The sequence below is a fragment of the Miscanthus floridulus genome, unplaced genomic scaffold (assembly GCF_019320115.1).
Source record: "Miscanthus floridulus cultivar M001 unplaced genomic scaffold, ASM1932011v1 fs_631, whole genome shotgun sequence".
Taxonomy (NCBI): domain Eukaryota; kingdom Viridiplantae; phylum Streptophyta; class Magnoliopsida; order Poales; family Poaceae; genus Miscanthus; species Miscanthus floridulus.
In genome coordinates this window covers 40700-51266 of record NW_027097037.1, presented here as the reverse complement: position 1 = coordinate 51266, position 10567 = coordinate 40700, and the positions used below count along the sequence as shown (strand labels likewise).

The 10567-nt window shown below is 43.3% G+C and overlaps 1 protein-coding gene across 1 annotated transcript; it reads left to right on the top strand.

Moving 5' to 3' along the window:
• Window positions 1-450: 450 nt before the first annotated feature.
• On the top strand, window positions 451-7289 carry LOC136532474 (PH, RCC1 and FYVE domains-containing protein 1-like). Its single transcript, XM_066525066.1, has 9 exons — window positions 451-796; window positions 1779-1865; window positions 2132-2221; window positions 2320-2406; window positions 2494-2619; window positions 3208-5214; window positions 5295-5441; window positions 6034-6536; window positions 6695-7289. The coding sequence occupies exons 1-9, from the start codon at window positions 770-772 to the stop codon at window positions 6810-6812; spliced, it is 3192 nt and encodes a 1063-aa protein (XP_066381163.1). The 5' UTR covers window positions 451-769; the 3' UTR covers window positions 6813-7289.
• Window positions 7290-10567: the final 3278 nt, after the last annotated feature.

Sequence of the window (10567 nt, the reverse complement as noted above, 5' to 3'; positions counted from 1 at the left end):
GGAGCCGGAGAAGGAGATGGAGCAACGCCTCGACGATGTGATGGAGCGCCGGCGATTTGCATCTTGGAGAGAGAAGATGCAAAAATAAGTCCTGGTTCGGCTCGTACCCAAAATGGGTACCGCGAATGCGTCGTCTGTTGAAGCGTGCTAAACTACCGTGCACAACCTTTCTTGCATTTGGGTTGCCCTTTGCATGAGCTGTTGGAGACAGCCGAAGGAAAATAATGGCTGCCCAATCACCATTCACCATCTTCTCAATTCTTATCGCGCTCGAGAGAGGTTTTCTACTGCATTTGCTTTGCAGCTTTCACTGCTCTATTACAGTAGAGAAGAATAATTTTCACCTTCTACTCCGGCAACGGAACAGCACTCTGCTTCCCTGCTCCTCTGACCTGTTGCGCTGCCGTTGGCGACACAGGGAGGCGTCAAACAAGACTCGTTTTTTTTTTCAACTGTTTCGGGAGCTCCGTATTCTTCTTCTTCCCTTCCACCCCCGCACGACCGCACCACTCCACCACCACCCTCCCCTACCTCCTCTCCTCTCTTCGCCTGGGTGGGGCCCTCCCCTCGCCTCGACTCGCCGCCGGCGCGGCCGACCTCTGACACAGACATCACCATTCCAGCCCAAGCCAGCACTCCGTCGCCGCTGCCGCGTCCCGCTCGATTCGACTCCTCAAACCTTCTCGTGGGGAGCTCCTTCGGAGCTCAGGGGGAGGAGTTCATGAAAGCCCAGCGAGGAGGTCCATGACGACCAGAGGCCGCCGATGGAATGGCAGATCCCGTTGACATCGACAAGGTCTTTTTTTTTCTCACCCCTCGTTTCTACAGCCGCCGCCGCTTCCGCTTTTGTTGCCTTTTTCTTTTTCGTTTCCCCCAAATTGTGTTCGTGCTCCCTTGTGTATTCTGGCTTAAGCGCCGAATGGCAATGCCGGAGGCGAGAGCCCCGTGGTTGGTTGTTATCAAACCCTGGCCCTTGCTGTGGGGATGTGGGCGAAGACTGTAGAGCTACAGTTCCTAGGCCGCACTGGGTGCAGCTTCCCGGCCAAGTCGGCCGGCCGAGCCATGGCAGGCGCCCAGGCCCGAGATGCACAGCCTCGGGAGCAGCGGCAGCAACAACTTCTGCCGTCCAGTCTGGTTCCGCGGTCCCCATCCAACTCAAGAAGCCGAGGCAGCCGTGCCACTATGGGCGTCGCCCGGCGCGGCGCGCCTCGTGGCCGTCAGGCGGAGAAGAGGACGCCGCGCGCGGGAGTGCCTGAGGTTTTGGCCCGAGATTTAGGGGAAAATGCAGACTTTAATTGCAACCCTTTGTAAGGATTAGTCACCTTGTTGTGCCCAACAACTTCCATTGTCCGCATATGCCGAGATACCCCTGTTTCCTCTGTCGTATGATATCTCCTTTTGCTGTAACCGATCCATATTAGGTATCTTGGATGTTTTCGGATGCTCAAATTCTTGAGGATAGCCAAACATATTACAATGCAGCTATTGCTTTCCATGTTAGCATAAAGGACAGGAGACCGGAATATAATGAAAAGAACGATGCGATGGCACAAACATTTCCGTTAATTAGTCTTGTTTTCAGGGAAGAGGCCAGGAAGCCTCCTGGAACTTCCCAGTAGCATTGGTGCAATCAGCCAATTCTGTATTAAGAAGCACATTTCTCGGAGATGTCCTCGGATTCCAACATGAAGAAATACTATGTTAATGTTCTATCCATAATCTACGCCCATAACTGTTCTTCACAACTGTCTGTTCTTTCTTCCTCATGAATTCTGCAGGCACTTATTGCTCTGAAGAAAGGCACTCAACTCCTTAAATATGGTCGCAAAGGAAAGCCCAAGTTTACTCCCTTCAGACTATCAAATGTAAGTTCTCTGCAGCACTCTAGATTGATCATGGTTTTTGACTTGCTTTTCTTTTCCTGGTCCATGTGGATCTGTTATGTTACTTTTATGTGTAAATCTTAGTCTTTAGTTGTTCATGGCACTGCATAATTTTGCCTCAAACCATGTGTCCATGTTAGCAGAAACGGCACTAATGGAAGAATTTTATGAATGAGAAATACCAGAGGTAGATATGCTCCTTCAGTTACTGTCCATACTTACATAATTTCCTTTTGTTCTCTCCACAGGATGAATCGACTCTTATTTGGGTTTCAAATAACAAAGATAAAAGTTTGAAACTAGCTTCCGTGTCTAGGATTCTCTCAGGCCAAAGAACGGTAAGGGCATTTTGAAAAGAAAAAAAAAACCTTTTCTGGGTTCATTTTAACTTTTTTTCCCAGAAAAAAACTAAACTGTTAACATGTATTCTGTTCAGCTGGTTTTCCAACGTTTTCTGCTCCCCGAGAAGGACCATTTATCCTTCTCCCTCATATATAATGATGGCAAGCGGTCTCTTGATCTGGTATTATAATGAGAATCAGTTTGATTTCTTGCTTCTCTTTCCTTTCCGATTATATGATATGTACTCATGTCCTATCCCATTTCAAAGATCTGCAAGGATAAAGTCGAGGCGGAGGCTTGGTTTACTGGTCTTAGTGCCTTGATATGTCCAGGACAACACGGATCCCAGGCCCAACACATAGATGGAATCCGGATTGCTGGACTTTCTTTTGATGTAAGCTCTTATGCATCAACAAAGTTCACTGTTATCCACATTTTTCTGATTCAGATTTAGTTACTTTTGTAGTCTATATTTCATATCATTACCTGACTCGTTGCTTCTTATCATTATGTTCTAATATCTTGATGTTGATTGTTTGCTGCTCAAATTTCTCACAAGCTATTCTCGTAGTTATATACGGTATTAAATAATTAGAACCGACATAATCTCGACAAATGTCTGATCAGTAACCAAAGCAGAGCCATGGTTTCAGTGACTGTCGAATGGAGCTTTTGTTTGTTCTTTTGACGTCATCACAGCTTTTGCTGTTGTGGTTCTTGGTAATTAGCCACTGCCTACATCTATCTTATTTGTTGGAGGTGGCTTTATCTGTTATTACTAGAGTTTAACAGGCAACTTGAAACAGCAAGTTAATTCCAGTTTTAGGCAATCTTGTAGCTTCTAGCACATTGCTGTATCTCATCATGTTATTTTTCTAATTTCATTTGGCCCCTGTGTTATAATCCTATGCAATAGATAAATCACAGCACTTACATCTTGGAATGCAGCAATTCTAATAATTTTCATATCAATTTGTTGCAGAGTGCAAGAGAAAGTAGCCTAAGCAGTAGCTCTACTTTCACTTCGGATTCCCTTGAGAATAAGTTGAGCTCCGCAAACTCTACCAAGGATCGTTCTTCGGGAGAATATACATATTCAGAAAGGACCAATGTGTCAGATATGCAAGTGAAAAGTGTTTCTTCTTCAGACATTCGAATCAGTGTTTCCAGTGCCCTTAGCACATCCAGCCATGGCTCTGGAGGTGAAGATTCTGAATCGTTTGGAGATATTTATGTATGGGGGGAAGTCATCTGTGATACCATCTCAAGATCAGGGTCTGATAGAAGTGCTTACTCTCCTGGCACAACTACAGATGTTCTTGTACCCAAGCCCCTAGAGTCAAATGTAATGCTCGATGTGAGTTATGTGGCTTGTGGCGTGAAACATGCTGCCCTTGTTACAAGACAGGCAGAGGTATTTACGTGGGGAGAAGAATGCAGCGGGCGTCTCGGTCATGGCATTGGAACAAATGTTTTCCAGCCACGTCTTGTTGAGTCATTATCGATCTGCAATGTTGAACTAATTGCCTGTGGTGAATTCCATACTTGTGCTGTCACTGCAACCGGTGATCTCTACACTTGGGGAGATGGCACACACAATGCAGGATTGCTTGGTCATGGTAGTAATGTGAGCCACTGGATCCCGAAAAGAGTCTCAGGTCCACTGGATGGTCTTCCGGTATCAACTGTATCTTGCGGCACATGGCATACAGCCTTGATAACTAGTTCTGGGCAGTTATACACATTTGGTGATGGCACATTTGGAGTCTTAGGTCATGGAAATCGAGCATCATGCTCATATCCGAAGGAAGTGGAATCTTTGAAGGGTTTGAGGACAATTTCTGTTTCATGTGGTGTGTGGCATACTGCTGCTGTTGTTGAGGTTATCATTTCACAGTCAAATGCTTCATCTGGAAAGTTGTTCACTTGGGGAGATGGAGACAAATATCGCCTGGGGTATGGTGATAGGTCTTCAAAACTGAAACCAACCTGCGTCCCTTCGTTGATAGATTACAACTTTCATAAGGCTGCATGTGGTCATACTCTTACGATTGGGTTGACTACTTCAGGGCACATTTTTACTGTTGGAAGCTCTGTGTATGGACAGCTTGGTAATCCAAATAATGATGGAAGGTATCCTCGCCTGGTCGAAGAACAGCTTGGGGGTGGCGGTGTTGTGGAGGTTGCTTGCGGATCTTATCATGTCGCAGTTTTGACAAATACTGGTGAAGTTTACACATGGGGTAAGGGTGCAAATGGAAGATTAGGTCATGGTGATATTGCAGATCGTAAAGTGCCTACACTTGTTGAAGCTTTGAGGGATAGGTCTGTAAAACGTGTTGCTTGTGGATCAAGCTTTACAGCTGCAATTTGTCAGCATAAATGGGTGTCTGGGATGGAGCAGTCTCAGTGCTCGGCATGTAGACAGCCATTTGGTTTCACTCGAAAAAGGCACAACTGTTACAATTGTGGCTTAGTACACTGCCATTCGTGCAGTTCAAAAAAAGCTCTGAGAGCAGCATTGTCTCCAAATCCGGGCAAGCCATACCGTGTATGTGATTCATGTTATGTGAAATTAAGTAAAGTTTTGGACTCTGGTGTCAGTTATAGCAGAAATACTATTCCCCGCATACCTGGTGATATAAAGGCTGAGAGAATAGACACAAAGGCAACCAAAGTTGCACCATCTAGTAGTTCAGATATGATTAAGAATTTAGATGTGAAGGCAGCTAAGCAGACGAAGAAGTCTGACTACTTGTCTCAAGTTCCAGCAATGTTGCAGCTGAAAGACATCCCTTTCATCAGTGCACCTGACCTGCAGAACTCGTCTACAATGGCTAATCAATGCCCTTATGACTCCAGATCTAGTTTACCATTTTTGAGAATGCCATATCTGAACTATTCCAGCTCCCTGTCATCGGAAAGTTCAGAGAGTCTTAGGGATGCAAATGAACTTCTGAAGCAAGAGGTTCAAAAACTACAAGCAGAGGTATGGTTTTTCTATACTTCTTGTAGTGATGAAAATACACCAAGAGAATTCTTATACCTATCGTCCTGTCCTTGGATCAGGTTAATAGTTTGAGGCAGGAACGTGATCAGAAAGATATTGAGCTGCAGAAATCAGAGGCTAAAGCCCATGAAGCAATTAACCTTGCTACTGAGGAAGCATCAAAATTGAAGACCGCGAAAGAAGCCATAAAATCACTAACAGCTCAGGTAATATTTATAGTTGAATCTTCCGAAATGTTGTATCAATCCTAGAGCTGGTGCTGGCACCACCAATTATTCAGTTTTGTTATTTGTTAAAAAAAAAATCTTCAGTTTTGTTCTCTCACACGATATGACTGCAAGGGGCACAGCTGCCGAAAACCAGGCTGTCTCCAACAGGAGACCTATTGCGGAACCCAAACCCAAAATGGGTCTCCAACACAATACATATAGCCTCTAACAGAGTACCTATATGGAAGACCCATTTTAGGTGCCAGAAGAGGCATAACCAAAATCTGAGTATCCTCTCTCCTGGAGACCTATTTGCAGAAAGGGTTATCTTTTGGGTCTTGTTATTGGAGAAGACCAAAAATAGGTATTGAACCATTTGCCTGTTGTGCTATCCAAAGGATGAATTGGTCTTGTATTTTGGGTCGCGGCTGTTGGAGATAGTCAAATCTGCATTGAGGCAACTGAATGTTTATCAGTTATATCATATGTGGATTGTTTGGTCATGTTTATTTTTCTCATGCCTTGCATAGTGCTGGATAATGTTGAGATAAGCCACTTTTCACATTTTCCTCTTTCTTCTTTTTGGCAGTTAAAAGAAATGTCTGAAAGGCTTCCTCCAGGAGCATGTGATTTGAAGAATGGACGCCATATGGGTGCTTTGGCACCTGAAATGGGGAGAGAGAACCAGATGAGATATGATCAAAACAGCATTCAGTACCCCCAAACTCATGCTTTTGTTGCGTCTGCTCGGTTTGGTGGATCAGCTCAAATTCACCAAACCAGCGACTACAATGAAACAGTGATGGTTCCACAAGAGAGCAGGGGTGAGCACCTCAATAGTATCCGAGAGTTCTCCCCTGTGCAGCAGAGGACCAATGGAGGGACTATTGGGTATCATCATAGACCAGACGATCATGACCGAAGGGAAACAGACAGGTTCCAGATAAATCTGCAGAACTTGAACATGAGAAGTTCTAGTTCCCCCAATAACCAAGTCGACGCAGAATGGATAGAACAGTATGAGCCAGGAGTATACCTAACTCTAGTTTCTCTCCGTGATGGAACCAAAGAGCTGAAACGAGTACGGTTCAGGTATCAAACTACTTATTCAGAACACGTGTTTTTTCCCCCCTTTCCCCTTTGAATAGCCATATATCTTGGTATGCATTCTTTGGTAGCAGTATCTACTGAAAAGCGTTGCATCCTTGAATGAACAACATTGTGTTCTGATAATGAAGTGTTGTTTGCAGCCGAAGGAGATTTGGTGAACACCAAGCAGAATCATGGTGGAATGACAACCGTGAAAAAGTGTACGAGAAGTACAATGTCTGCGGAACAGATCGTCTCTCTTCAGTAACGTCAGCCTAAGTAAGCCTGCATGAAGCAAGATATCCAAACTGGAGCATATACCCTAGGGCAATGCCAGCAAGTGCCTGTAGCATGCATATCTCCATCATTGAAAAGCGGAGATATCCAGCTTGTTTTTGGAATGTGCTTAATCGACTTGTTTATCTTGTGTTATTTTTTCTGTCACCTACTTCCCCACTCTCGTCACTGTCGTTGTATAGAGGAGATAATGTGTAACATCTCGGCCCCGTTCGGCTTACCCAGAAACCGGCTTGTTCGGCTTGTTTTTTTAGCCAGAACAGTGTTTTTCTCTCACAACAATTCAGTCAGAACAGTGTTTTCAGTTAAGTTTCAGCAAGCCGAACGGGCCATTTTGGGCGTAATGGATGGGAGGAAGCTCCATCGCGGCCTTGAGATTTCTTCTGTCGGTCACCATGCATGCTTTGTCAGATTTATTCCTCTTTGAAATGGATCAAGCAAGGTCTTAGAGAGCATAGTGAGCTTCTCAGCTAGCTTCAGGTCTCAGACTGAGAAGAAGCGTCTATTTCAGCGATGCTTGTTGTAAGACCATTGAAACTAACATTTGGAGATTCGATTGAAGGAACAATGTTACCATATGGTATATTCAAGATTAGTTGTAAGACCACTGATTAGACGACTAATCATGATTAGTCGTCGATAGGGGGATTAGTCGATTTCTAGTCAAATACTCCCTCTGTTCTTGAAAAAAAAAATACAATTCTCACATATCGAGAAAAAATTAGGAGACAACAAAAAAAACTCACATACCCCTACTCTTTTTATTCTCCACACGTGTTGATTATATAGACAAAGGCCTTGTTCGCTTGTCTTATGAGCTGTACTATTTCAGGAAACGAACAGTGTTTTTGTCTCACAATAAATCAGCAAACAGTACTTTCAGTCATGGCTTTTCAGCAAAGCGAATAGGGCGAAAAACAAATGATTGCATCTGTAAACTTTAATTTATTACATATATAGCATATATTTTTTTATATATTGCTAGAATTGCATTTTTTTCCCAGAAAGGAGTATACAGTCATCCATGTACCTACATGGCCGATCAGCCATTTACATATACTTGTATATAGTGTAAATATAAGTAAACATGGTCATAGATTGACAAATAGAAGAGGTAATGAAAGCAAGAAGGCAAACACAATTTGAGATGTAAAACCTAATGGGCCTGCTAAGGGTGGGCCGACTTCTTGTCCTATAAAGTTTTATTGGGCTGGCCCAACTAGTGGTCCAGACGATCTGTCGAGAGGTCCAGATGAAACCGCTGACAAGTGGTTTGTTTGAGGCTTTGAACGACGCTGCTTTCAGAATCCGCCGTTAAGTGGTAGTCTGAACTCGTTCTAAAAAAAATGTGGTAGTCTGAACAGAATGTTAGTAGCCGAACGTGGGGAATAATAACCTGCGTCAGCTGGATGCTCCGGAGCCTTATCGCCGGGAAATTAAAGCTTGGTGCCGCCGGCCGGTGTGGCTAGCTTTGACAAATTAATTAAATTAAATTAAATTAAAGGACGAGCGAGTAGTGATCACTCTCACACCAGCTAGGATAGATAGATACTAGAAAGGAGACAATGATACTCAGTTAAAGTGGTTGTGTAACGTGATGACACACACGCACGCCACGACTCTGCTAAATAACGGGATGAATAAGAAGATCGAGAAAATGATCTATCCATGCATTGCAAAGTGTGATCTGATAAGCTTTTCTGGTGGCGATGACGATCAGATTCCTTCTCTCTTAATTATCTGCAATATAATTCTGCATTTCCAATTCCAATCCATCGTCTGATGGTGCTGGTCGGTCCGATTCGGTAAAACTCCAACAGTATGTAGTAGTAGACTTGTAGAGAATGAAAGTAGTAGTGTATTAGTTGTTGGGCCGGTCAGCATGCATTAATCCCAATTAATCCGTCCGAATGTTATCGCCATGTTCGTTTAGCTTATAAGTCGTATTTTTATAGTCAGTGGACATTATTTTTCTCTCATAATAAATCAACTAACAGTACTTTCAGTCATGGTTTATCAGCCAAGACATATGTTAGTTGTATTGCTCGGACTCGGTGGTCGGTCTGGACTGGAGTATAATTCCTACTGTATGTACACTTATTTTCTTCCATTCATCCAGGTTCCTTCCACAGAAAGTTTTGGGCTTGTGTTAAACTGCTTGTTCGGCCAGGGCTCTAGGCCGGTCTTTACTAACTTTTGCACTTTTGTCCAATTCAAACCAGATTTAATTGGTCATTTTGACGCATTTGATTTCCTAGATCCATCTTTGGCCACGTTTAGTTGAGTGGCTGAATCGGCGCCGACCGAATTGGCGGGGTGCTGTAGCTACAGTACATTTTTGTTTTTATTTGGTAATAATTGTCCAAACATTGACTAATTAGACTCAAAATGTTCGTCTCGTAAAGTACAACCAAACTGTGTAATTAGTTTTTGATTTCGTCAATATTTAGTACTCCATGCATATACCACAAGTTTGATGTGACGGAGAATCTTCTTTTTGCATAGTGCCAAAGTTGGGAATTTGGTGGAACTAAACAGGGCCTTTATTATGTTTTTTACTGTCATGTTTTGGCTCCCAACACGTACGTCGTCAGAATGTAGTGTTTCCGGAAATGGATGGGAATACTGGGCAAAACAGACAGATGCTCCAGCTGCCATTATGCACAGGCTCAGTCTTAGTAGAACGTGTTAGTATATAATAATATATAGGGATATAGTATATTATATTATAATATCATCGGAGGAGGATTGGGCAAGCAAGCAAGCGTTCGTCTGCTTCACTGCTTGATGGGAATATATCATGGATGATCCTTTTGTGTTGTGTCAGAAGTCAGTCTCAGGAGCTGCTGCATGCATGCTCCAAATCAGCGTTAGTTGCTTGCTATATAAGCTAGCAAATGCGTGGTTTTAGTAGTAACTTGCTCAAGGAAATTAAAGGAATCGCCCAAGCAAAGCATATAATCATGGCTAGACAACAGACTTTAGAACGATGTACCAATTTAGCATTAGCCTCGGTATTTTTTTTTTTTTTTTGCTCCTGGGACTAAAGGACACTTTAGTCCCGGTTCGTAATACCAACCGGGACTAAAGGTCCCTATCCAACGGTCGTCCGCGGGGCAGGAATCTTTAGTCCCGGCTGGTATTATCAACCCCAACCGGGACTAAAGTTTTTAGTCCCGGTTTAGGTGATACCCCGGGAATAAATATTAATCTTTAGTCCCGGTTTGTCCACCTAACCGGGACTAATTATGCCGGCCTATACACCAGCTCATTTCTTCCTCTCCGAGCCCGAGCCATTCCATTCAAACTCACTGTCTCTGTTCTTCAGCTTGCTGTTGTTCTTGCTCTCTCCCCCTCCAATGGTGTTGCTCTTCGATTTTGGAGGTAACAAACTTAATTCTCTTATGTTTTATCAGTAGCTTATCTCATTTTACGATGTAGATGCATGTGTAACTTTATATGTTGGACTTTATTATGATTTTATATGTCATTTTTAGCTCAAAATCACATGATGATTTGCATATATGTTTGGATAAACAAAAGTTAAATTAGTTCATCAAAATCACGTCTCGCTCGTCCTCGCTGGAGCACGCGCCATCCTCGTCCCCGGCGGCTTACGTGATCTTAGAATTAATTTTTCCATGAAATGAAAAAATTAGAAAATAGTTAGAAAATTATAAAAAATCCGTACTAGTTGAACTTGCGGACCATGTTTAGCTCGGCGAGCATATTCTCTG